A 24,507-nucleotide genomic window follows, 5' to 3' on the forward strand; every position below is an offset into this window, starting at 1 on the left:
AATTTGAGGAGGAAAGAATGGACCTGGGGAGTGAGAAGGGTGAGGAAAAGGGAGCTAGTGTAGCTTATCCTTCTGGAATCTAAAATTCAGGATATAGTCTGAGCAAGCTCCTGATAACGGGATTCTAAACATGCCTCCAGGACATCCTAGACACCAAATTATAATTAGCATTGACTTCATAGTGACTGTCATTCGTTGAGCGCCTACTACGTGACCAGGCACTACTCCAAGCACCTTGTGTCCACGGCCCCGTCTGACTCTGGGGCAGGCACTATTATTAACGCCTCCATTTTACAGAGGAGAAAAGCTGTGGTTCAGAGTCCAGGAGAGAAGTCAGGAGGCCAGCAGAAAGCCCCGTCACCTCCTACCAGGTTGACCTTTGGCCATTCCTTGCCTTCGATGTGAGTGATAGGAGCGGGCGATTCTACTTTTCCCTCCATCTCCCGGTGGGGATTGTACAGTGAGAGAATGAGAGCAAAACCTCAGAGCCCCGTTTCCAGGAACCCTGTCCCAGCCTGGTTCCCACCCACCACCACCACTGACCCGATGCTAGAGAAGGATGCGGCTGGAGGTGACTTCCCAGCCAACTTGGTGTAAGTCATGTGGGGAACTGGCCAGGGTAGGGCATGGTCATCGTGAGCAGGGTCCTGCAGGGCGGGGCCGGGGCTGCAGACGCGACTGTACAGGTCTATAAAGACCCCATGTGTGATGAGGAGACCTTCTCTGCACAGTTCCTGGACAGAACACAAGATGAGGGGTCCTCTGGACGTCAGCTCCGGCCACACCCCTGCCTGGAGGAAGCTGCTTTTAACAGGTGCGTTGGAGACAACGGCTTCACCACGGGCCAGGGAAAAGGAGGAAAGAGTCTCCTTACAAGTCCAAGTCGCCCCCACTCAGAGCTTTGACCCTGTCAGTTTGAGGCCCATGCAGCTCAGGCACCCAACTCATGAGAACTCTTGAAGGCCACTCCGCCACAAGAGATGACCCTGTTGGCTTCTTTTAGGAAGAAGAGAAGTGAGGCGCAAAGAGGGGACCAGGTCACCTACCCAAGATCAGGGCTGGCAAGGGGCAGGATCAGAATTTGGGACCCCAGCCCAGCCCCCTTCCACCAGAATGCCCTGTCTCACCCCAGCAATCCACAACCTAGTAATAATAAATATAAATAATAACAATCGTAAAATAATAACAGCCATAATAGAAGGTCACTGTAACTTAATAGATCTATATACCAGCCTGTTTGGGGTTTTTGTTTTTTTGTTTTGTTTTGTTTTGAGACAAGGTCTTGCTCTGCTGTCCAGGCTACAGTGCAGTGGCCCAGTAATGACTCATTGCAGCTTCAACCTGCTGGGCTGAAGCCGTTCTCCTGCCTCAGCGTCCTGCGTAGCTGGGACCACAGGTATGCACCACCAAACCCAGCTAATTTTTTATTTTTAGTAGAGATGAGGTCTTACTATGTTGCCCAGGCTAGTCTCGAACTCCTGGGCTCAAGCGATCCTCCTGCCTCGGCCTCCCCAAGTGCCAGGATTACAGGCGTGAGCCACTGCGCCCAGCCTGTCAGCCCGTTCTAAGTGCTTTCCTATAGTAACATTTACCTCTTATCACAACTCTTTGAGATCAGAGCTATAGAATCCCTATTTCACAGAAGGGGAAACTGAGGTTCAGAGAGGTCATGTGCCCTCTCCAGGTCACACACTTGGAAGTGGCAGACTGAAGATTTGAAGCCAGATGGGCTGGCTTCCCAGACCACACTTTCCAGAGACCACACACATCTGCCTCTCAGATAGTGAATGAATTGCTTCCTTATCCAGGTCTTAAAAGTTCAGTTCTGAGCCGGGCGCAGTGACTCACACCTGTAATCCCAGCACTTTGGGAGGCCGAGGCAGACGGATCACGAAGTCAGGAGATCGAGACCATCCTGGCTAACACGGTGAAACCCCGTCTCTACTAAAAATACAAAAAATTAGCCGGGCCTGGTAGTGGGCGCCTGTAGTCCCAGCTACTCGGAAGGCTGAGGCAGGAGAATGGCGTGAACCCGGGAGGCGGAGCTTGCAGTGAGCCGAGATCGTGCCACTGCACTCCAGCCTGGGCGACAGAGCAAGACTCCGTCTCAAAAAAAATAAATAAATAAAGTTCAATTCTGAGCCGGGTGCAGTGGCTCACGCCTGTAATCCCAGCACTTTGGGAGGCCAAGGCGGGCGGATCATCTGAGGTCAGGAATTCAAGACCAGCCTGACCAACATGGAGAAACCCCGTCTCTACTAAAAACAGAAAATTAGCTGGGTGTGGTGATGCATGCCTGTAATCCCAGCTACTCGGGAGGCTGAGGCAGGAGAATTGCTTGAACCCGGGAGGCGGAGGTTGCGGTGAGCCCAGATGGCGCCATTGCACTCCAGCGTGGGCAACAAGAGCGAAACTTCATCTTTAAAAAAAAAAAAAAAAAGTTCAGTTCTGTGTAATTTTAAAACCCCAAAGTCCACCTAGTTCAAAGCTTTGCTCTGTCCCCAGCTCAAGCAGGTGTCACACTGGAAGGAGGAAAGGGATGTGGTGGGCCTCTTCCCTATTTCATCAGAGCTGTTGTCTGAGGCCTCTCTCAGGGTGCAGGGCAGAGGGGAGGAAGGAAAGAAAAGGAGGTTGGAAAGTTTCTCCTAGGCTGCTGTAGTTTTGTGATGGAAACACGGTATGCTGTGTGTTGCTGGATCTTCCTGGGGGCGGGGAGGGTGGGGTACTTTGAGAATTGGCTGTGCCACTGGATAAAATAGCAACCAGTTTTTAGAAAGTGGTTTACAACATGTTTGCAAAGTGAGGTGGGGGAGCTTACAAAACATTGTCCAAAGGAAAACAAAGCCACGGTGCAACGAACTTCAACTCTGTAAATACAAAATGTTCTCTTGATAACAGCAGGTACCTGGAGAGTGTGACCAGGACAAGCGTAGGGGTGGAGGTCAAAGGGATATTTGGCTTTATATGGGTCTACTTTTTTTTCCTAAGGAGAAGCTCTTGAGTGATTAAAAAATAATTTTAAAAATTATGAAAAACCTTCAAAGAAAATATACTCCCCAAAGTGGTTATCTGAGTATTAGGCTTAAGGATTTGTTTTACTGCTTTTTACTTTACTTTCCAAATTATTCTATAATGAGGAACAGAGGTTGTTTTTTGTGATGCCTTGTAAGAATTGCTGAACATAATTCTACTTTTTGTTTAAAAGAAATAGAAACAGCCTGGCGTGGTGGCTCACGCCTGTAATCCCAGCACTTTGGGAGGCCCAGGCAGGCGGATCACGAGGTCAGGAGATTGAGACCATCCTGGCCTACATGGTGAAACCCTGTCTCTACTAAAATACAAAAAAATTAGCCAGGCGTGGTGGCGCGCACCTGTAGTCCCAGCTACTCAGGTGGCTGAGGCAGAGGAATCACTTGAACCCGGGAGGTGGAGCTTGCAGTGAGCCGAGATTGTGCTGCTGCACTCCAGCCTGGCGACAGAGCAAGACTGCATCTTAAAAAAAAAAAAAAAAAAAGAAAGAAATAGAAACAATAACAAGCATAAAGCTTGAAAAACAATAGTAAAAGTTTCCAAAACATAGTGTTTATTTCTAGGTGTCTAAGTTTTATGCTATAAAAATGGAAATAAATATATATGTATATATATGAGTATATATGAGTAATACCATATATGTAGAGAGAGAGAGGGAGAGAGAAAAAAAGAGAGAGAGAGGGAGAAAGGTCTTGCTCTGTCACCCAGGCTGCAGTGCAGTGGCAGGATCATAGCTCACTGAAACCTCAAACTCCTGGACTTGAGGAATCTTCCCACCTCAGCTTCCTAAGTAGCTGGGACTACAGGCGCATGCTACCGTGCCCAGCGAACTTTTTATTTTTGTGGAGACAGGGCCTCACTCTGTTGCCCAGGCTACTCTTGAACTTCTGGCTCAAGTAATCCTCCAGCCTTGCCCCGCGCACCTCCCCCGCCGCCCCCGCAAAGTGCAGGATTACAGGTGTGAGCCAACACACCAGCCTACTCTTATATTAAAAAAAAAAAAAAAATTCCTATCAGGAGTGAAAGGATTAGGGTGTAGTGCCCAAGAGACACAGAGTTTCTTTTTGGGGTGATGAAAATATTCTAAAATTGATTGTGGTGATGGTTGTACAATTCTGTGAGTATACTAAAAGCTCTTGAATTGTACACTTTAAATGAGTAAATTATTGGCTAAGAAAGTAGATTTTATGTGTTCTCGCCACAAAAAAATAAGTACATGAGGTAATGCATATGTTAATTAGCTCAATTTAGCCATTCCACAATGTATACGTATTTTAAAACTTCACATTGTACACCATAAATATATACAATTTGTATTTGTTAATTTTAAAAAGAAAAAACAGAGGCAAGGTTATAACTTAATCAGTGCCCAGAACAAACATTATGTCACCCTTTAAAAATGTACCATTCACATTGATTTATAACCCATTATTATTTCAAAATAAGGTGGTGAGAAAATGTTGGGTGAGGGGTTGGGTAGGAGTAAATGGAGCAAAGCAGATCCCAGAACCAGAAGACATTAGTGGTATATGGAGAGGGACACTCAACAGGAGCTGCGGGCTGGAACAGAAGGACCCAACCAACTGTAGGACTAATCCCTTCAAGCTTACTCCCCTCTCCTTTTCTGCCAACGTGCCCACTGACAGAAACCAACCAGCAGCAAAAGGTAAGGGGACACCAATAACACAGCTCAGAGAAGTCAGCCTTTCAGGCAGCAGAGTGGAGCAGAGAAGGGTAGAAAACCAATTTTTGCAACATCCAGTATAATATAAGTGTGTGCTTCATGGGGTCAAGGAAAAGAATCAATGATTTGATACACATTCAGCACTTAGAACAGAGTCAGGCTTGTGGTGGGTGCTAGTGAATGTTCTCTGTTATTTCTACTCTACTTTTATCACTACTGCCACTGTCATCATCAATTCTTGATGCTCCACACTCACTCTCAGTGGCTTGGGAACGATCACTTGCAGGGACAGCATTTCACCTTTGGTCTCACTTGCTCCCCTTTTCTCCTCCTCCTTCCCTGCTCCTCCAAGGCACCCTGCTCACATCCTGCACCTGCTCTGCCTTCTCGGAGCTGCCCTTCTCAGCACAGCTGAACACCTTGACCGAAGGAGCCAGTGTCCACCTTCCTGTCCCCGGAAGCCTTGAAGGCATTCTCACCCGTCTTGGTTCCGAGGGTATGATGCCCAGCCAGCAGCCATGATATTCTCCCCGGAGGGCCTCCCAGGACCTGCTCACACTGGCCGGGAGATGCTGGGAACCCAAGGCAGCCTGGTCATTAGAAACGTGACGGCTCAGGACTCGGGCAGCTACACCGTCGTGCTGGAAACCAGCAGGGGACGCAGGAGTGTGACAGAGCAGATCCATGTCAAGAGTGAGTGGGGCCCCACAGTGGGAGGGGCTGACTTCTCAGAAAGCAGACCCACTGGACCCCAGAAGAGCCCACCAGAACACTTTGTGTGCTGGTTATCCTTGCTCCCCAATAAACCACCTCAAAACTTAAAACATCAATCACTCATCTAGCTGGACAGTTCTTGTGGTCACCTGTTGGGGTGTCTGGGTGTTGGCTGGTCCAGAATGACCTCCTTCATGTGCCTGGCCATGGACCAGCTGGTGGCTGGAGTGATGGGGATGAGAGGGCCACATGGCCTCCCAACCTCCAGCAGGCTATCCCAGGCTTGTTCACTCAGCAATGAAAGAGGAACAAGAGGTAAAGCTGCAAAATTCCTTCAGGCCCAGGCTCAAAACTGACCACCATCACTTCTGCCACCTTCTATTGGTCAAAGCAAGTCACATGGCCAGCCCAGCTTCAACAGGAGGGAAATAGGCCCCACCTCTTAAGGAGAGGAGTTGCAATGTGTTGTGGCTATTTTTTGTCATTGTGTTAGATTGTTCTTCCATTGCTATAAAGACATATCTGAGACTGGGTTATTTATTAAAAAAAAAAAAAAAAAAAGAAGAAGACGTTTGATTGGCTTATGGTTCCATAGGCGGAAGCGTGGTGCCAGCATCTGCTCAGCTTCTAGGGAGCCCTCAGGGAGCTTTTAATCATAGTGAAAGCAAAGGAGGAGCAGGTGTCTCCCATGACAACAGGAGCAAGAGAAAGAGAGAGTCAGAGAGGCAGTGCCACATTTTACAACAATCAGATCTCATGAGAATTCACTACCATGAGGACAGCACCAAACCATGAGGGATCCACCCCTATGGCCCAAACACCTTTACCCAGGCCCCACCACCAACATTGGGGATCGCTTTTCAACATGAGATTTTGGCAGGGATAAATATCCAAATTATAACAGCCAAGACTTGCAACAGACATTCATGAGATACACATTCATCATCACTTGGGAAAGGTAGAGAAGGTCTGGTAGCAGCCTTCAACGTCATCTATATTTTTATCACCTGGACTCAAACTTTCTTATCTGAATTAGGAAAACAAAGCCCTGAGAGTAACCAGACCCATCCTCCTTTTAGAAGATAGTCCAGAGACTGTCTTAGTCGGCTCGGGCAAAATACTCTAGGCTTAAACAACAGAAACTTATTCCCTCACAGTTCTGAAGGATGGATTGCAAGATGAAGCTGCTGGCAGGTTTCATCTCCTCTGAGGCCTCTCTTTTTTGACTTGCGGAAGGGTGCCTTCTCATTCTGTCCTTGCATGGTCTTTCTTCTGTGTGTGCACATCCCTGGTGTCTCTCTGTGTGTCCAAACTTCCTCTTCTTATAAGGGCACCAGTCAGGTTGGATTAGGACCCATCCTAACAACTTCATTTTAACTTAATCACCTCGTTAAAGACCTTATCTCCAAATACGGTCACATTCTGAGGTACTAGGTGTTAGGGTTTCAACATATATGTTTGGTGAGGGACTCAATTCAGTTCATAACAGAGATCAACTTAGTTAGGGTTCAGATTCTGATGCTCTAACAAAGACTCAAAAAGTTCCAGTGTCGGCCGGGCATGATGGCTCACGCCTGTAATCTCAGCACTTTGGGAGGCCGAGGCGGGCGGATCACGAGGTCAGGAGTTTGAGACCAGACTGACTAACATGGTGAAACCCCGTATTTATTAAAAATACAAAAATTAGCCGGGCATAGTGGCAGGCGCCTGTAATCCTAGCCACTCAGGAGACTGAGGAAGTAGAATTGCTTGAACCTGGGAGTAGGAGGTTGCAGTGAGCCGAGACCATGCCACTGCACTCCAAACTGGGCGACAGAGTGAGACTCCGTCTCAAAAAAAAAAATTCCAGTGTCTGAAGCAAGATGGGAGTTTATTTCTCTTTCCCGTAACGGTCTGGCGTAAGCAGTTTAAGGATGATACAGTGGCTCCATGGTGCCAAGATGTAGGGTCCTTCGAGTTTTTCCGTTATTGACAGGGTGTTGTCCCATCTATGGGATCCAAGGTGACTCCCATAACGTCTGCATTCCAACCAACATACCAGAGAGGGGAAAAAGGAGGTGAAAATGCCTTCCTTTTAAGGCCCAGCATAGTGGCTGCTCACACCCCATTGGCTGGAATCTAGTCACTTGGTCATACTTAGTTGCAACAAGAGCTAAAAATGTAGACTTTATTCCAGGCAGCCATCTGCCTAGCTAAAATGTGGGATTTTGTGACTAAACGAAGAAGGAAAAAAGAGATGTTGGCAGCCACCCAGCACTTTCTGCCACAGGTTGCTAGTGGAGAATGCCTTTGGGGCTCACCCCTACCCCCACCCCTTGGAATCCCAAAGGGTTTAGCCAAGTATTCCTTCCAACCCAATGTATTTGGCCTCTAGATCATCCAGGGATGATCTAATTTTTGTATTTTTAATAAATACGGGGTTTCACCATATTGGTCAGGCTGGTCTCGAACCCCTGACCTCGTGATCCACCCACCTCGGCCTCCCAAAGTGCTAATCAGCCCACTCCATGTGGGCTCCCAGCTCCACAGTAGGCACATGAATGGGTGTGGAGAAAAGGGGTTCATTCCCTAGGAACAGTGATATGGGCGAGGAGGGCTGGGGCTTTGAGGGGAGGCTTGGGGGAGTGGGAACATTTTTCTATCCATTTATTCAACAAGCCATCAGCACCTACCCTGTGCTGGGCAAGGCTGGAGACAAAACAGGGACTGAGACAGCCCTGGCCTCTTCCTCCCAGTCTTGTACTCACAGTCCAGGGAGAAAGACAGACCCATCCCCAGATAATGGTGACCCAGAGTTGGCAGGGCTGGGCTGGGTGGAACCCACAGGGCTGTGGGAGCCCAGAGAGCACCTGGCCCCTTTGAGGTATCTGGGAGGACTTCCTGGAGGAGGAGGAATTCAGCAGTGAACAATACAGAGTTGGTCTCTCCCACTGTGGAATTCTCAATCTATCATGGGAGACAGACACTAAATGAACAATTCCAAGTATGGGGTCAGAAAGTTTATCTGCAGGAGTAACATTTAAAATTTTATTTGAAGCAAAATTGAAGTTAGCCGATAAATATATGGAAGGTTGTTCCAGGCAGCAGGAACAACGTGGACAAGCACTGGAGGGGTAAGAGAGATGCTGGTGAGTTTGACACAATGAGAGTAGAGCAGTGTACAGGCCATGGGACAGATGAGGCCATTGGCATTTCAGTGTCACAGAGGGAGGCAGGTGGAGTTTTGGTTGAAGCGGGCTGACGATGGGCTTTAGGAATGACCTTCAGATTTCTATGCCACAGGACTTTCCCACAGCTGACTTTTTAAGTGCGCATCAAATACCTCTTTCGTGCCTTCTCAGTCCTGGTTGATGCTGACATTGCAGCCAGGGAGATGTGGGAACCAAAGAAGGTGTCTGACAGCCCCGGAGGGCCAGTAGAACTTCCTGAAGCCTGAGCTGGGACCTGTACGATGGGCAGGAATTTGCCCAGTGAAAAGTAGGGAAAAGTGTTCCTGCAGAGAGGCCAGCCAGAGTAAACACGGGAAAGCAAGCCTGAAGGGAGGCTGGGCATGGTGGCTCACGCCCGTAATCCCAGCACTTTGGGAGGCTGAGGCAGGTGGATCACTTGACGCCAGGACTTTGAGACCAGCCTGGACAACATGGCGAAACCCATCTCTGATAAAAACACAAAAAATTAAGCCAGGCATGGTGGCACACACCTGTATTTCCAGCTACTCGAGAGGCTGAGGCAGGAGAATTGCTTGGACCCAGGAGGCAGAGGTTGCAGTGAGCCAAGACTGCGGCACTGCATTCCAGCCTGGGCAACAGAGACTCCATGTCAAAGAAAAAAAATAGCGAAGGGAGCCAGTTCACTGAGCATTCTTGATATGCCAGACACTGAATGATTTCCCAGCAGCCCAAGAAGCAGCAGCTCTGAGCAGCAACCCATTGCACAGGTGGGGAAACTGAGGCTCAGAGAGGTGACATCAATGGCCTGTGGTCATGTGATGAGCAAGGGGCTGAGCAAAGGTCATATGACGACTCATTGATCCTCGAGCCTCTCTCCTTCTGTGCTGCCTCTCCAGCCCGGCAACATCTCCATGGTACAATGCAAAGGGGGGATCGCGCTTAGAACCCCGCTTCTGTGCAGAGGGGTTTTTACTCCCCTCCCAGAGAATTTATGGACCGCTGAGGTTCATCCATCTGTATTTCTGTGATTTGATGACTAATTTTTTGTTTTGTTTTGTTTTGTTTTTGTGAGATGGAGCCTCGCTGTGTCGCCCAGGCTGGAGTGAAGTGGTGCGATCTCGGCTCACTACAACCCCCACCACCCGGGTTCAAGCGAGTCTCCTGCCTCAGCCTCCTGAGTAGCTGGGATCACAGGCGCCCACCACCGCACCCGACTAATTTTTGTATTTTTAGTAGAGACAGGGTTTCACCGTGTTGGCCAGGCTGGTCTCGAATTCCTGACCTCAGGTGATCCACCTGCCTTGGCCTCCCAAAGTGCTGGGATTACAGGCGTGAGCCACCGTGCCCGGCCTGAAGGCTAATTCTTCTAAAGACCTGGCTCCACACCTTCGCCTATGCCATTCTCAGTCCGAAGGGCCCTTTCTAAAGAGAGAAGTTGCAGGAACTCACGCTCGGTGGTGCAGGCTGTGCGGCCAGAACTCCCTGGATCAAGTCCCTCCACCATCTGTTATGCCCCTGAGTCCCTGCAAAAAAGTAACTTTCTGTTTTACACTTCAGTTTCCCCATCTGTGCAATGAGGTCATAGCGGAACCTACCTCATAGGGTGACTGTGAGGAGTAACTGAGTTAATCTGTGCTAAATGCCTACAACAATGCCTGACAAAGAGCAAGTAAATGTTAGCCCTGGCCAGGTGCCATGGCTCACACCTGTAATCCCAGCAGTTTGGGAGGTTGAGGTGAGAGGATTGCTTGAGCTCAGAAGTTCAAGACCAGCCTGGGCAACATGATGAGACCCCCATCTCAACAAAGAATTTAAAAATTAGCCAAGCCTGGTGATGTGCGCCCATAGTCCCAGCTACTCAGGAGGCTGAGATGGAAGGATCCCTTGAGCCCAGGAGGCTGAGGCTGCAGTGAGCTGTAACCTTGCCACTGCACTCCAGCCTGGGGGACACAGCAAGACCCTGTCTCAAAAAAAGAAAAAATAGCCCTGTTTGTTTCAAAGGACTTGACTTCTTTGAGCCTTCCTTTTCTCATCAAAATGGGAATAAGGCCAGGCACAGTGGCTTACACCTTTAACCCCAGCACTTTGGGAGGACAAGGTGGGTGGATCACTTGAGCCCAGGAGTTCAAGACCAGCCTGGGCAACATGGTGAGACCCCATCTCTACAAAAAATAGCTGGATGTAGTGGTGCATGCCTGTAATCCCAACTACTCTGGAGGAGCCTTTGAGCCCGGGAGGTGGAGGTTGCAGTAAGCTATGATTGCACCACTGCACTCCAGCCTGAGTGACAGAACAAGACTCTGTCTCAAAAAAAAAAAAGAATAATAATAATTACTTCATAGGATTGTTGTGAGAATTAAATGAATAAATCCAGTGGCTTTCATAAGAAATGCTTTTCACATCATGCCCAGTATATCCCACAACTAACCAAAAGGCAAGTGTAGTAACAGTCATTACTATGAGTAATGCTCTCTGATGTTTTCTATAATATTTCTTTTCATGTTTTGAATGTTGATCACAGTCTACTAAATGATTTAGACACCTGGGCATGGGTCTCGCGTGCAGTATAACAAGCCATGGATTAACACGTGTGCTTGGCTCATAGTAAGAGCCCAATCCATGGCCGGGTATGGTGGTTCACACCCATAATCCCAGCACTTTGGGAGGCCGAGGCGGGTGGATGACCTGAGGTCAGGAGTTCAAGACCAGCCTGGCCAACATGGTGAAACCCCATCTCCACTAAAAATACTAAAATTAGCCGGATGTGGTGGCGGGTGCCTATAATCCAGCTATAGAGAGGCAGAGGCAGGAGAATTGCTTGAACCTGGGGGACAGAGGTTGCAGTGAGCCAAGCTCCAGCCTGGATGAAAAAACAAAACTCCGTTTCAAGAAAAAAAAAAAAGAGCCCAGTCCAGGTGGCTGTTACATTGCCTCTTGTCTGTATACCTAGTGGGCTCTTTCTCCTCCTTCAAGGCTTAACTCAGACACCTCCTCCAGGAAGCCTTCCGTGAGCTCTCTGGTGCTAAAATTCTTTTCACTTATAACATTGCATTGAAATCAGAAATCAGCTCTAAGTGGAAGTTCGCAGCACAGTCTGGGAGTTCAAATCCCAGATGTGTCCCTACTTGACCATGAAGCCTGGCCTTAATGAGCCCCAAACCTCAGAGCCTTTCACCTGAAAAATGCAGACAAGAAGTGGGGACCTCTTGGGTCACCTCCTCAATGGGCTGTTTCCACTCCTGCAAACTTAAAATCAAGTTCTCACATGATAGCCAGAGTGAGCCTGTTCAAACCTAAGCCAGCTCACGTCCCTCCTCTGCGCAGTCCTCCCATGGGTTCTACTGCACTCAGAGTCAAAATCAGAGTCCTCACCCTGGCCCAGGAAACCCCAGCATGATCTGCTCCCATTATCTCTCTGACTTCTTCTCCCAGCCCTCTCTCCCTTTCCCTCATCTCTATGCCCGCCTTGGCTCACACCCACCTCAGGGCCTTTTACTTGCTGTTCCCTCTGCCTAGAACATTTTTTTCTTAGGAATCCACATGGCTCCTTCCTCTGCTTCTTCAGGACTCTGCTCAAACATAACCTCCTCAAAGAGGTCCTCCTTGACCCACCTTACCTGAAACGGGCTTACCCCACCCCCAGTCCAACCCCACAGCCCTTTGCAGTTTTCCTCACAGCTCTTACCACCACTATATATATTTGTCGGTTTGTTGACCCCCTCCTCACTCAATCGTAAGTTTAATGAGGGCAGTGACTGTGTCTGTTTAATCACTGCTGAGCCCCCGAGTCCTAGAGCCTTAGAGTCCTAGATTTGGTTCACCCAGATCCAGAGGCGAGGATTCGAGGATAGATAGTCTGTTTGGGAGGTGCAAGGAACTAGAGAGTGGGGAAGTTAGGCAGAGAAGGCAGGAAATAATAAAAGCTGTGTTCCCAAGCTGGTTACTATGGGTAACTGGAGCACAGTCCCATTGGGGAACTCAGGCCCTGGTGTGGAACGACTCTGCAGAGTTATCCCACATAGCAGCGAGGGAGCTGGGGAATTTATACACCAACCTGTCCTGGCATTGTGGAGGGCTGCTCCCTGATGTGCTTATTCCCCAGCACTTCCAGCCTGCTGCCTCCATGGGCAGAGTAGGCTTTGGCCACCAGTGAAAGTCCTCAGGCAACAGGATGCAGGTGCTGGCCGTTGGAAGTGGGAAGGGCAAGGGGTTGGACTGGGGGCACTGGGCACAGACCAGGCTCTTCAAACACATTCATGGGTGAATTAATGAATGAATGAACACATGAAAGAATGGACATCTCTATGGTGGGCAGAAGAAATGCCCAGCTTTTCTGAGTGGTCTCCACTCTTGTGGCCTTGTTCCCTGTTTGCACAGACAGCCTCCAACTAATGCCACTGAAGACATTCCCAGCTGCTATCCGGGGAGTCATCCAGAGTGAGCTCAACTATTCTGTGATCCTGCAGTGGGTGGTGACAATGGACCCTGAGCCCGTGCTGAGCTGGACCTTCAATGGGGTGCCCTGTGGGATGGGAGAGAAGCTGTTCATCCGACGGTTGTCCTGGGAGCAGCTGGGCACCTACATGTGCATAGCCACGAACAGCAAGAAACAGCTGGTCTCCGAGCCTGTGACCATCTCACTGCCAAGTGAGTCCCCCATCCCACCCCAACCCACCCAAGAGCCCTGCACCCTCTCCAGCCTGTGGCAGCCTCTCTGATTCCATTGAGCCACCTACTATGAGCAGTCCCCTGTGAGACCCTTTATAGGCAAAATGTCATTCCAATGTTCCATCCACCTGGTGGACTGTGGATGATTAGGCCACTTTCTTCTTCTTCTTTCTTCTTTCCTCTTCTTCTTCTTTCTTCTTTCTTCTCCTTCTTTTCCTCCTCCTCCTCCTTCTTCTTCTTCCTTCTTCGTCTTTCTTCTTCTTCTTTCTTCCTTCTTCTTTCCTTCTTCTCTTCCTCTTCTTCTTCTTCTTCTTCTTCTTCTTCTTTTCCTTCTTCTTCTTCTTTTTTTTTTTTGACAGAGTCTTGTTCGGTCACCCAGGCTGGAGTACAGTGGTGTGATCTCAACTCACTGCAACCTCTGCCTCCCAGGTTCAAGTGATTCTCATGCCTCAGCCTCCTGAGTAGCTGGGATTACAGGCATGCACCACTACATCTGGCCTATTTTTGTATTTTTAGGAGAGATGGGGTTTCACTGTGTTGTCCAGGCTGGTCTCAAACTCCTAGGCTCGAGTGATCCACCCACCTTGGCCTCCCAAACTGCTGGGATTACAGACATGAGCCACCTCGCCCAGCCAATTAGGCCATTTTCAGATGACAGGCTGAGGCTCAAAGAGGTTAACTGTGATGAAAGCCCAGCTTAGGATCTGGACCAGGCTACCTGGGTCCTTGTCTCCAACCATTTGCTGGCTACATGAACATGGGAAGCCTCTTTGCCTCTGTGAGTGTCAGCACATACCTGCAAAAAATGCAGATCAAAATCTAAGGAGTGGGCCAGGTGCAGTGGCTCACACCTGTAACCCCAGCACTTTCGGAGGCTGAGGCAGGAGGATCACTTGAGCCCAGGAGTTAGAGACCAACCTGGACAACATAGTGAGACCTTGTCTCTACCAAAAAAAAAAAAAAGCTAAAAAATTTAATCAGGCATGGTGGTGCCACCTGTAGTCCCAGCTGCAATGGGAGGATCACTTGAGCCCAGGAGTTTAAGGCTGCAGTGAGCTGTAATCGCACCACTGCGCACCAGCCTGAGTGACAGAGGATGACTGTCTCAAAAAAAAAAAAAAAAAATCACCATTGTCATCATCTAAGGAGTGGTTCAAAGCAATGGCTTTGGAATTTGAATCCCTGGCTGTGTGACTCTGAGCCAGTGCCTTGACTTCTCTGTGCCTTAGTTTCCTCATCTATAACACTGGGAAGATAATAGTGCCTATCCCAGTGTGTAGTTGTGAGCATTCAATGAGATAAGCAGGTCAATAGCTTAAAACAATAATGTCTAGCACTATCGAACACTAATGAGTGCTCAATAACCGTGAGCCAATATCACTGTTGCAATTAGCATTGTCATTATTAATTGTAGCTATTACCATATACAGTTGGTATATGGAGCCCTAGGAGGCAATCAAAATGACAGCAAGTTGTTGAGATCAGAGAAGTGGTCTGGGACCTGGTCAAAACTCAGTTCAGTCCCTGTTCCCATGCCTTCCTGGCTGGGTAACTTAGCGCAAGTGACTTCCCCTCTCTGAGCCCCAGTTTCCTGATGTGTATAATGGAGGTAATCCTATATACCTCTACAGGGTTGTTATAAGGAACAAAAACAAGGGGTGACTGAGTTTGCCAGAACAACTGTCAGGCAGCAGGTGCCTTGAATAGCAGCTATTACGGTGAATATTGCTTTTAGTGTGTTATTCATGGAGGGACACACAGTGATATGGTTTGGCTGTGTCCTCACCCAAATCTCGTCCTGAATTGTAGCTCTCATAATCCCCATGTGTCATGAGAGGGACCCAGAAGGAGGTAACTGAATCATGGGGTCAAGTTTTCCCCATGCTGTTCTCGTGATAGTCAATAAGTCTCACGAGTTCTGATGGTTTTACAAAAGGCAGTTCCCCTGCACACATTCTCTTGCCTGCCGCCATGTAAGACATGCCTTTGCTCCTCCTTCACCTTCTGCCATGATTGTGAGGCCTCCCCAGCCACGTGGAACTGGGAGTCCATTAAACCTCCTTTTTTTAATAAAGTACCCAGTCTCGGGTATTACTTCATAGCAGTATGAAAATGGACTACCATGGCTTGGAGTGAACTAGAGGTATGCAGAGGAACTGGCCAGGAGAGAAGAGAGGGAGGGTATTTGGGGTAGCAAAGAATGCATGAGTCAAGGTTCAGAGCTGGGACATGGAATGGAAGGGGTGATGGGAATCTCAGCTTGGCTGGGTCCCAGAGAACCACCTCACCTCCCTGGCCAGGGTCCAGTGGAAGCTTCAGGGCTGATGCACTGGGGGAAAAAAATGTAAATCTTATAGCACCTAGTGACCCTGATATTCATTGAGAAGGACAATACTTCCAAGCCCCCTTTGCTCATTCATCAACTGCCCAGGAAATGTTTATGAGCACTTGCTCTGTGGCCAGCCCACACAGCTGGGAACACTCTGGTGACCAAGACAGCTGCAGCCCTGCCTTCACAAGACTTACAGTCCAGTGTCCACAGACAGTGATCACCAGAGTGGGCAGGGCTGGGATGGGGGAGCCCAGAGAGCTATAAGACTCAGCCTAGGAGTTAAGGAGGGCTTTCTGGAAGAAGGGACACCTGAGCTGAGAATTATGCAAGCTGGCCAGGTACAGTGGCTCATTCCTGTAATCTCAGCACTTTGGGAGGTTGAGGCAAGTGGATCACTTGAGGCTAGGAGTTTGAGACCAGGCTGGCCAACATGGTGAAACCCCGTCTCTACTAAAAATACAAAATTTAGCTGGGAATGGTGGCATGTGCCTGTAATCCCAGCTACCAGCGGGGCTGAGACACAAGAATTACTGGAACCCAGGAGGTGGAGCTTGTAGTGAGCTAAGATTGTGCCACTGCACTCCAGCCTGGTTACAGAGGGAGACTCTGTCTCAAAAAAAAAGAAAAAGGAATTATGCAAGCCAAGAGAGAGAGATGGCATTCCAGAGAAAGAGTGCAGCATGGACAGGCCTGGAGGCAAGAGAGAAAGAAAGGGATGAGCTTGGAAAATTGAGTGGGATCCAGGGTTGCATGGCTATAAAGGCAGGGCAGTGAGAGAGATGAGGCTGGCCAGGTGGCAGGGCCTCGAAGGCTAAGGTGAGAAACTGACTTCTGCCCCAGTGTGCTGGGGAGCCACAGCAGGGTTCTGAGCAGGGGAGGAACAGGGTCAGGTGTGAGCTTTAGAAAGATCCTCCTGGCTTCCATGTGGTAGGAAGGTGGATGGGCGCTGGACTAGGGCAGGAGAGCAGGGAGGAGAGGGGGCCAGAGACCTGGAGGATGGAAGAGAAGGATGGATTGAAGAGACACTTGGGAGGGGGAATGGCAGGAGGGAGGGGTGCACAGGGAGGGCGGGCAGATGGCTCCTCCAATTTCACCCCTCCTTGGTCCCCAGAACCCATCGTGCAGCCCACAGAAGCAGAGCCCATGGAGCCGGACCCCACTCTGTCCCTGTCAGGAGGCTCTGCCATCGGGCTCCTTGCAGCTGGGATCCTGGGAGCCGGGGCACTGATTGGAGGCATGTGTTTCACCATCATCCAGAGCCTAAGGTATCTCCATCCCTCACCCCCGTCCACTGGGCAACATCCACTCAGCCCCCGTGGGGAACAGAGCTGGCTCAACAAGGAAACAGAGATGAAACCAACACTCCCATTGTGGGGGTGATAGGGACTCCTGAGGAGCACATCTGACTCATTGGTTTCCAAAATGGGATCACAGCAACAAAGAAATAGAAGAGGACACTAGAGCTGGGCTGTCTGGCTTCAAGTCCCAGCTCCGTAACTTACTAGCAGTGAGGCTGTGGGCAAGCCACTCCCCTTCTCTGTGCCTCAGTTTGCCTGTCTGCAAAATGGAGATGATAATAATAGCATCTGACTCTCTGGGTTGTTGTGAGTGAATTTTTCTTTTGCTTTTTTTTTTTTTTTTTTGAGACAGAGTCTCGCTCTGTTGCCCAGGCTGGAGTGCAGTGATGTGATCTCGGCTCACTGCAACCTCTGCTTGCCGGGTTCAAGCAATTCTCCTGCCTCAGCCTCCTGAGTAGCTGTGATTACAGGTGTGTACCACCACACTCAGCTAATTTTTGTATTTTTAGTAGAGACAGGGTTTCGCCATGTTGGTCAGGCTGGTCTTGAACTCCTGACCTCACAATCTGCCTGCCTCAGCCTCCCAAAGTTCTGGGATTACAGGCATGAGCCACCGCACCCATCCAGTGAGTGAATATTTCTAAGAAACTTAAAGCAGTGCCTGGAATAAGTATTATGTTTGTCCTCTCTACACATATCTGCAGAGTGACCGCTCTGTGCCAGGCACTGAGGATACCGAGGGAAGAAACAGCAGAAAGTCCCTGCCCTCATGAAACTTGCATCCTAGTCAGGGATACCATCAAGAAACACAATGAATGAGTGAAATACAGATAGTATATTGGATGCGCCAGGTGCAGTGGCTCACACCTGTAATCCCAGCACTTTGGGAGGCCGAGGCGGGTGGATCACTTGAGCCCAGGAGTTTGAGACCAGCCTGGGCAACATGACAAGACATCTTGTCATCTCTCTCAAAAATATAAAAATTAGCCAGGCATGGTGGCATGCACTCATAGTCCCAGCTACTCAGGAGGCTGAGATGGGAGGATCACCTGAGCCCAGGGAAGTCAAGACTGCAGTGACCTAGGATCATGCCACTGCACTCCACACTGGACACAGAGTGAGACCCTGAATCAAAAAAGTAATAATAATAAATCTTTTTTAAAAGATAGTATGTTGGAGGAGCTCTAAGGAGAGGAGTGAGACTGGGAAGCAGGACAAAGATTGTGGAGTGGGGTGGCATTTAACGAGTCAGGGAAGGCCTCCCTGGGACAGTGACATTTGAACAAAGGGAGGGAGTGGGGAGCCATGTGAGGGTCTGGAGGAATGGCATATCCAGCAGAGGGAACAGCAAGTGCAAAGGCCCTGAGGCAGGATTGCCTGGCTTGTTCAGGAAATAATGAGGAGCCCAGGGTGGCCAGAGTGGTGTGAAGAATGGGCAGAGAAGTAGGATGTGGGTTAGAGAGGGAGTAGGGAGGCAGGGGAAGGCAGCTAGACCCTTGTATAAGGCCTTGTAGGCTCTCTGAGCACTTGGCTTTTGCTCTGAGTGAGATGGAAGCCGTGGAGGGTCTAGTGCAAGGGAAGGATGGCATCTGACTTACATTTCATCCTACATGTTGGCTAGTACTACAACACTATTAATATCTTACCATCAGCAAGGCATGGTGGCCCACATCTGTAATCCTAGCACTTTGGAAGGCCAAGGCAGGAGGATCACTTGAGCCTAGGAGTTTGAGACCAGCCTGGGCAACATAATGAGACCCTGTCTCCACAAAAACTAAAGTTTTTATTTTAATTAGCTGAGTATGGTAGCACGTACCTGTAGTCCCACCACTTGGGAAGCTCAGGTGGGAGGACTGCTTAAGCCCAGGAATTTGAGGCTGCAGTGAGCGATGATTGTGCCACCACACCTCCAGCCTGCTTGACAGAGCGAGACCCTATCTCTAAAAATTAAAAAAAAACTTTTTTTTAAAACTTGATCTTACCATGTATTGAGCACCTATTACATGCTTTTTTTTTTTTTTTTTTTGAGACAGAGTCTCACTCCATTGCCAGGCTGGAGTGCAGTGGTGCAATCGCGGCTCACTGCAGCCTCCACCTTCTGGGTTCAAGTGATTCTCCTGCCTCAGCCTCCCAAGTAGCTAGGACTACAGGTGGGCGCCACCATGCCCAGCCAATTTTTGTGTTTTTAGTAGAGACGGGGTTTCACCATGTTGGCCAGGATGGTCTCGATCTCTTGACCTCATGATCTGCCTGCCTTGCAAAGTGCTGGGATTACAGGCATGAGCCACCAAGCATTACTCTATTTAATCTCCATAAGATCTGGGGAGGTGAGGGGGCTGTGGTGGGGGTGAAGATCTCATTTCAGTCCAGAGAGTAGTGATCTGCCCAGGGCCCACAGCTGGAGAGAAGGGATTCGAACCTAGACTCCTGCCTGCCACTTTGTTCTAGCTCCCATCTACATTGCCTTTTCCACCATCAGTAACTGTACAGACCTCCGTAATCTGTGTTGTGAGGAAGAGAAATCTGTAGGTGGTAGTGGCTTAGGGAGGCTCTGTGGACCAGCTGGGAGGAACTGGGGCCAGGTCTCCATCTATGAGTCCTGCACACAACCATCTAGGGGCAAGGGAGGGCCAGGCTGCTGCCTCGGCCACCCGGACTGCCTTCATCATTGTGGCAGCTCTGATGTCCTGGCCCCTCAGCACGTACCAGGTGCCGAAAGCCCCAACTCTCAGGGCTAGGTGCTATTATTGTCCTCATTTCCCAAGTGAGTAGAGCTAATGCTCAGAAAAACTCATTAACTTGCCCAAGGACACACAGCAAATGAATGGCTGGCCCTGAATCGAACCCTGATCTAAGTCTACGGAGGGGAAAGGTGAGGAGTCAGACTGGCATGAAAATCCTCACCCAGGCACCTCAAGTCCCTGCCCTCATGAGCAGGCAAGAAGGGTCACTTTCTGTCTTCCCCACCCTGTGGCCAAGACCTATTTAGTTGTGAGCAACAGACTCCTGGGACAAGGCCAATGGGAGCATCAGCTGGAAGGAGCCAGCCTCGTCCAATCAGCTGTGACCTTGCAGATGAGGCCGTGTGTCATGGACATGGCTGCCTTGATCCTCCCAGTGAGGAGGAACATTTCTCAGAAAAGAGGTGTATATGGGCTAGGCAGGAACCCCACGCATGCCTACTATGCCCACCTAGGGCCAGGAGAGATCCCCATTGTTTGTAGTTGAGGAGAGGGACCTGAAGCCAGGCTACTTATATTCACATCTCAGCTCTGCTGTACATGACCTTGTGGAATTTGGGGAAGCCCTTTAACCCCTCGGTGGCTCATCTGTAAAACAGGAATATGGCTGTGTGTGGTGCTCACACTTGTAATCCCAGCACTTTGGGAGGCTGAGGCGGGAGGATTGCTTGAGTCTGGGAGTTTGAGACCAGCCTGGGCAGCATAGCGAGACTCATGACTCTACAAAAAAAAAAAAAAAAATAGAAAAATTCGCTGGGCATGATAACACATACCTATGGTCCCAGCTACTCAAAAGACTAAGGTGGGAGGATCGTTTGAGCCTGGGAGTTCGAGGTGGCAGTGAGCCATGATTGCTCTACTGCACTCCAGCCTGGGTGACAGAGTGAGACTCTGTCCCAAAAAACATTTTTTTTAATTGAAAATAAAAATTAAAAACAGGCTGGGCACAGTGGCTCACGCCTGTAATCCCAGCACTTTGGGAGGTCGGCAGGAAGATCTCTTGAAGCTAGGAGTTCAAGGCCAGCCTGGCTAACATGGTAAAACCCCATCTCTACTAAAAACACAAAAATTAGCAAGGCGTGGTTGTACATGCCTGTAATCCCAGCTATTTGGGAGGCTGAGGCAGGAGAATCATGCCGAGACCAGCTCAGTCAGGGAAACTCTAACCCAGCAGCGCTAGAGGAATTAAAGACACAGAAATATAGAAGTGTGAAGTGGGAAATCAGGGGTGTCACAGCCTTCAGAGCTGAGAGCCTCAAACAGATTTACCCATGTATTTATTAACATTAGCATTGTTTCTATAGATTTTAGATTAACTGAAAGTATCCCTTATGGGAAACAAAGGAATGGGCTGAAATAAAGGCATGGGTGTGGCTACTTATCTGCAGCAGGAGCATGTCCTTAAGGCACAGATCACAAGGTGGCAGCCAGTTTGATGTCCCATAGCGCCCCTCTCCATGGCTTGCAGAAGGCCACCTTCTCGCTGTGTCCTCACGTGACCTTTTCTCTACGCTCATCCCTGGTGTCTCTTCCTCTTCTTGTAAGGATACCAGTCTTATTGGATCAGGACCCCACTCTTAATTGTGTCTGAAGAATCTATCTCCAAATATAGTCACATTGGAGGGTTAGGACTACATATTAATTTGGGGAGCAGATAATAATTCAGTTGATGATTCTTATTCTCTCTCCCTCTCTCTCTCTCTCTCTCTTTGTCTCTCTGTCTCTCCACTGCAGGACTGACAGGCAGAGAATAGGAATATGCAGCTGAAATGTGGGCAACTCTCCTGTCAGCTGAAGAGGTAATACCAGGATGGGTGTGAAGGAAATCCTAGGTTTGGGAACAGAATGAAGTTCTGGGCAGAGACTCCACATGTGATTTCCTCCCTCCTGGTTCCCTGGTCATTTGTCTGTGAGATGTTCCCCTCCTGTGGAGAGCTCCAGGAGCTGCTTTTCTCTCCTTTTGCCAACTGCCAGCACCCCATCTGCCCAGCTCATCAAATTCCTGGAAGCCGCCTAAACAAGAAGTCTATATTTCATAAACCTCTTGGGCTCCATGCAAAAGAAACTCACTGAAGTAGCTCAGGAAAAAATAAAATGAACAGTTTAATATAAGGACCTATGAAATTTTTCAGCAATCCATAGGTGTGACAGTCAGCATTTGCTTTGTAACAAACTACCTCCCCAAAATTCACTGGCTTGAAACAACAGCCATTTATTTAGCTTGCAATTTCATGGGTCATCCATTTGGGCTGGGCTCAGCTGGGTAGTTCTTCTGGTCTCTGCCAGGCTCGCTCCTGCATCTGGGGTCAGTTGACAGATTGCCCAGGGGCTGTCTGGACTAGGATAGCCTCATAGCTGGGACAACTGGCCTCTCCTTCATGTTGTCTCTCATCCTCCAGCAGGGTGACCCAAGCTTGTTCACATGGCAGAGGCAGGATTCCAAGAGTAACAGCAGAAACTGCAAGGCCCCTTAAGTCTCAAGCTCAAAATGGACATGCCATCACTTCTGCCACAGAAAGGACTTCATTGGCCAAAGTTCATGACTGGCCAAATTCAAGGGATGGGGAAGTTGACTCCATCTCTTGCTAGGAAGGGAAAAATCTGTGGCCATTTTCGCAATCTACGAAGAAATGTGGAAGTACACACAGCTCTCTCTGCCAGCCTCCCCAACCCACACACTTCACCCCCACCCCAAGCCCTTACAATTCCTTTCCTCCTGCACGTGGAATTCACAGTTCTCTGTCTCTCTCTGCAGATGGGTGCTTTGTACTTCTCTATCCACATGGGAAAAGACCCCATCCCATAGCTTCCAAGTCTACAACATCTCTGTTCAAGGGAACAACCCAACTTAACCAGACTCCCTTTGCCCTGTTTCTGAAACACCTGAAGAAAACATCTGATGGGTTGACTCAGTGCCATCCTTGGTCCCATCGCTGTGACACGTTGTGCAAGCAAAGCATCAGAGGCTCATCTCTGTCTGTGGGAGCTCAGTGCTCAGAAAACAGGGGGGAGGTTTTACCTTGGAAATTGGCCAGACCCCAAAATATGTCTTTTACACATGCTGCTTTCCTTTTCTCTTTTTCAAAAAGAACCAAAAATCAAATAAAAACACCACCACTCTGAGTGGTTTCTCATGAAGCCTCTCTTCCTGAGAGTGGGAGAGGCATGTTTGCAAATAAGATCAACCTTTGAGCTTTGTGCTGTTCAAGTTTAATACCTCTCCATAGGAGGATCCTGACAGATGGCAGGCACAGGGCACACAAGTATGGCTGAAACTCCTCTGGGGGATATATCTCACATTTGAGGAACACTCGGTGCTTCTGTGACCAACACAGAACCACCTAACATGGCATTTTGCTTAGCAATAATAGTAGCAGAACTGAGTCCAAGTCCTGTCTGTTGAGGGCTCTCCATGTGCCAGCCACTGACTATTTACCTTACATGATTAATGTGTCATAGCAGGCCAGGCACAGTGGCTCACACCTGTAATCCCACCACTTTGGGAGGCCGAGGCGGGTGGCTTACCTGAGGTCAGGAGTTCAAGACCAGCCTGGCCAACATAGTGAAACCCCGTCTCTACTAAAAATACTACAAAAATTGGCTGGACGTGGGGGCACGTGCCTATAATCCCACCTACCCGGGAGGCTCAGGCAGGAGAATCACTTGAACCCAGGAGGCAGAGGTTTCAGTGAGCCGAGATCATGGCCACTGTGCTCCAGCCTGGGTGAGGGAGTGACAGTATCTCAAAAATAAAATAAGTAAGAGATGTTAGCCAGGCACGGTGACTCATGCCTGTAATCCCAGCATTTTGGGAGGCCAAGGCGGGCAGATCACCTGAGGTCAGGAATTCAAGACCACCATGGCAACATGGTGAAACCCTGTCCCTTGTTATCACAGGAATGGGGATGTGGCTTCTGTGCTGCCTAATCTTGCCTAGAACTAGGTGTACCTGCATTCTTTTGCTTATGACTTTACCCTTGGTTACCCTAATTCCCTATTCTCCTGCCTCAAGAGGTGACCACAGCAGCCCTGGGCCTGCCCTCCTAGGGCTTATAGTACAGTGAGGGAGACAGACCTGTTCCCATTGATGACCCAGAGTCATCACTCCCCTCTGGTAGGCCAGAGGGGAGTCTTAATGGAGACTGGAGGATCCAGGAGGGCTTCCTGGTGAGGGAGGGGTCAGCTGTACTAGAGAACACATTAATATCATTAATAACAAGAGCAGCCAGATGGTCGGGCGCGGTGGCTCACGCCTGTAATCCCAGCACTTTGGGAGGTGAGGCAGGCAGATCACGAGGTCAGGAGATCAAGACCATCCTGGCTAACACAGTGAAACCCTGTCTGTACTAAAAATACAAAAAATTAGCTGGCGTGGTGGCAGGCGCCTGTAGTCCCAGCTACTCGGGAGGCTGAGGCAGGAGAATGGCGTGAACCCGGGAGGTGGAGCTTGCAGTGAGCCAAGATCGTACCACTGCACTGCAGCCTGGGCGACAGAGTGAGACTCCGTCTCAAAAAAAAAAGAGCAGCCAGGTCTTCTGGTTGGAGTTGGTGTTTAGGAAAAATAAAATTTAAAAATTAAAATTTTTCTGGCCGGGCACAGTGGCTCACAGCTGTAATCCTAGCACTTTGGGAGGCCGAGGCAGTGGATTGACTGAGCTCAGGAGTTTAAGACCAGCCTGGCCAACATGGCGAAACCTTGTCTGCTAAAAATGCAAAAAAAATTAGCCAGGTGTGGTGGTGCGGGCCTGTAATCCCAGCTACTTCGGAGGCTGAAGCATGAGAATCACTTGAACCCGGGAGGCAGAGGTTGCAGTGAACCAAGATTGTGCCACTGCACTTCAGCCTGGGCAACAGAGCGAGACTCTGACAA

At 49.2% G+C, this 24,507-nt stretch overlaps 1 protein-coding gene across 2 annotated transcripts; it reads left to right on the top strand.

Annotated features, from left to right (window-relative positions):
• The first annotated feature begins 385 nt into the window (after positions 1-385).
• On the top strand, positions 386-22,754 carry IGSF23 (immunoglobulin superfamily member 23). 2 transcript variants are annotated; one of them, XM_054463608.2, is made up of 5 exons: positions 386-593; positions 12,980-13,245; positions 16,710-16,863; positions 21,372-21,436; positions 22,393-22,754. In XM_054463608.2, the coding sequence occupies exons 1-4, from the start codon at positions 469-471 to the stop codon at positions 21,403-21,405; spliced, it is 579 nt and encodes a 192-aa protein (XP_054319583.1). In that variant the 5' UTR covers positions 386-468; the 3' UTR covers positions 21,406-21,436; positions 22,393-22,754. The 2 variants fall into 2 exon arrangements, with proteins under 2 accessions (XP_054319583.1, XP_054319582.1); XM_054463607.1 differs by lacking the exon at positions 22,393-22,754 and having other exon boundaries at positions 469-593; positions 21,372-21,504.
• Positions 22,755-24,507: the final 1,753 nt, after the last annotated feature.

Source organism: Pongo pygmaeus, chromosome 20 (assembly GCF_028885625.2).
Source record: "Pongo pygmaeus isolate AG05252 chromosome 20, NHGRI_mPonPyg2-v2.0_pri, whole genome shotgun sequence".
Taxonomy (NCBI): Eukaryota; Metazoa; Chordata; class Mammalia; order Primates; family Hominidae; genus Pongo; species Pongo pygmaeus.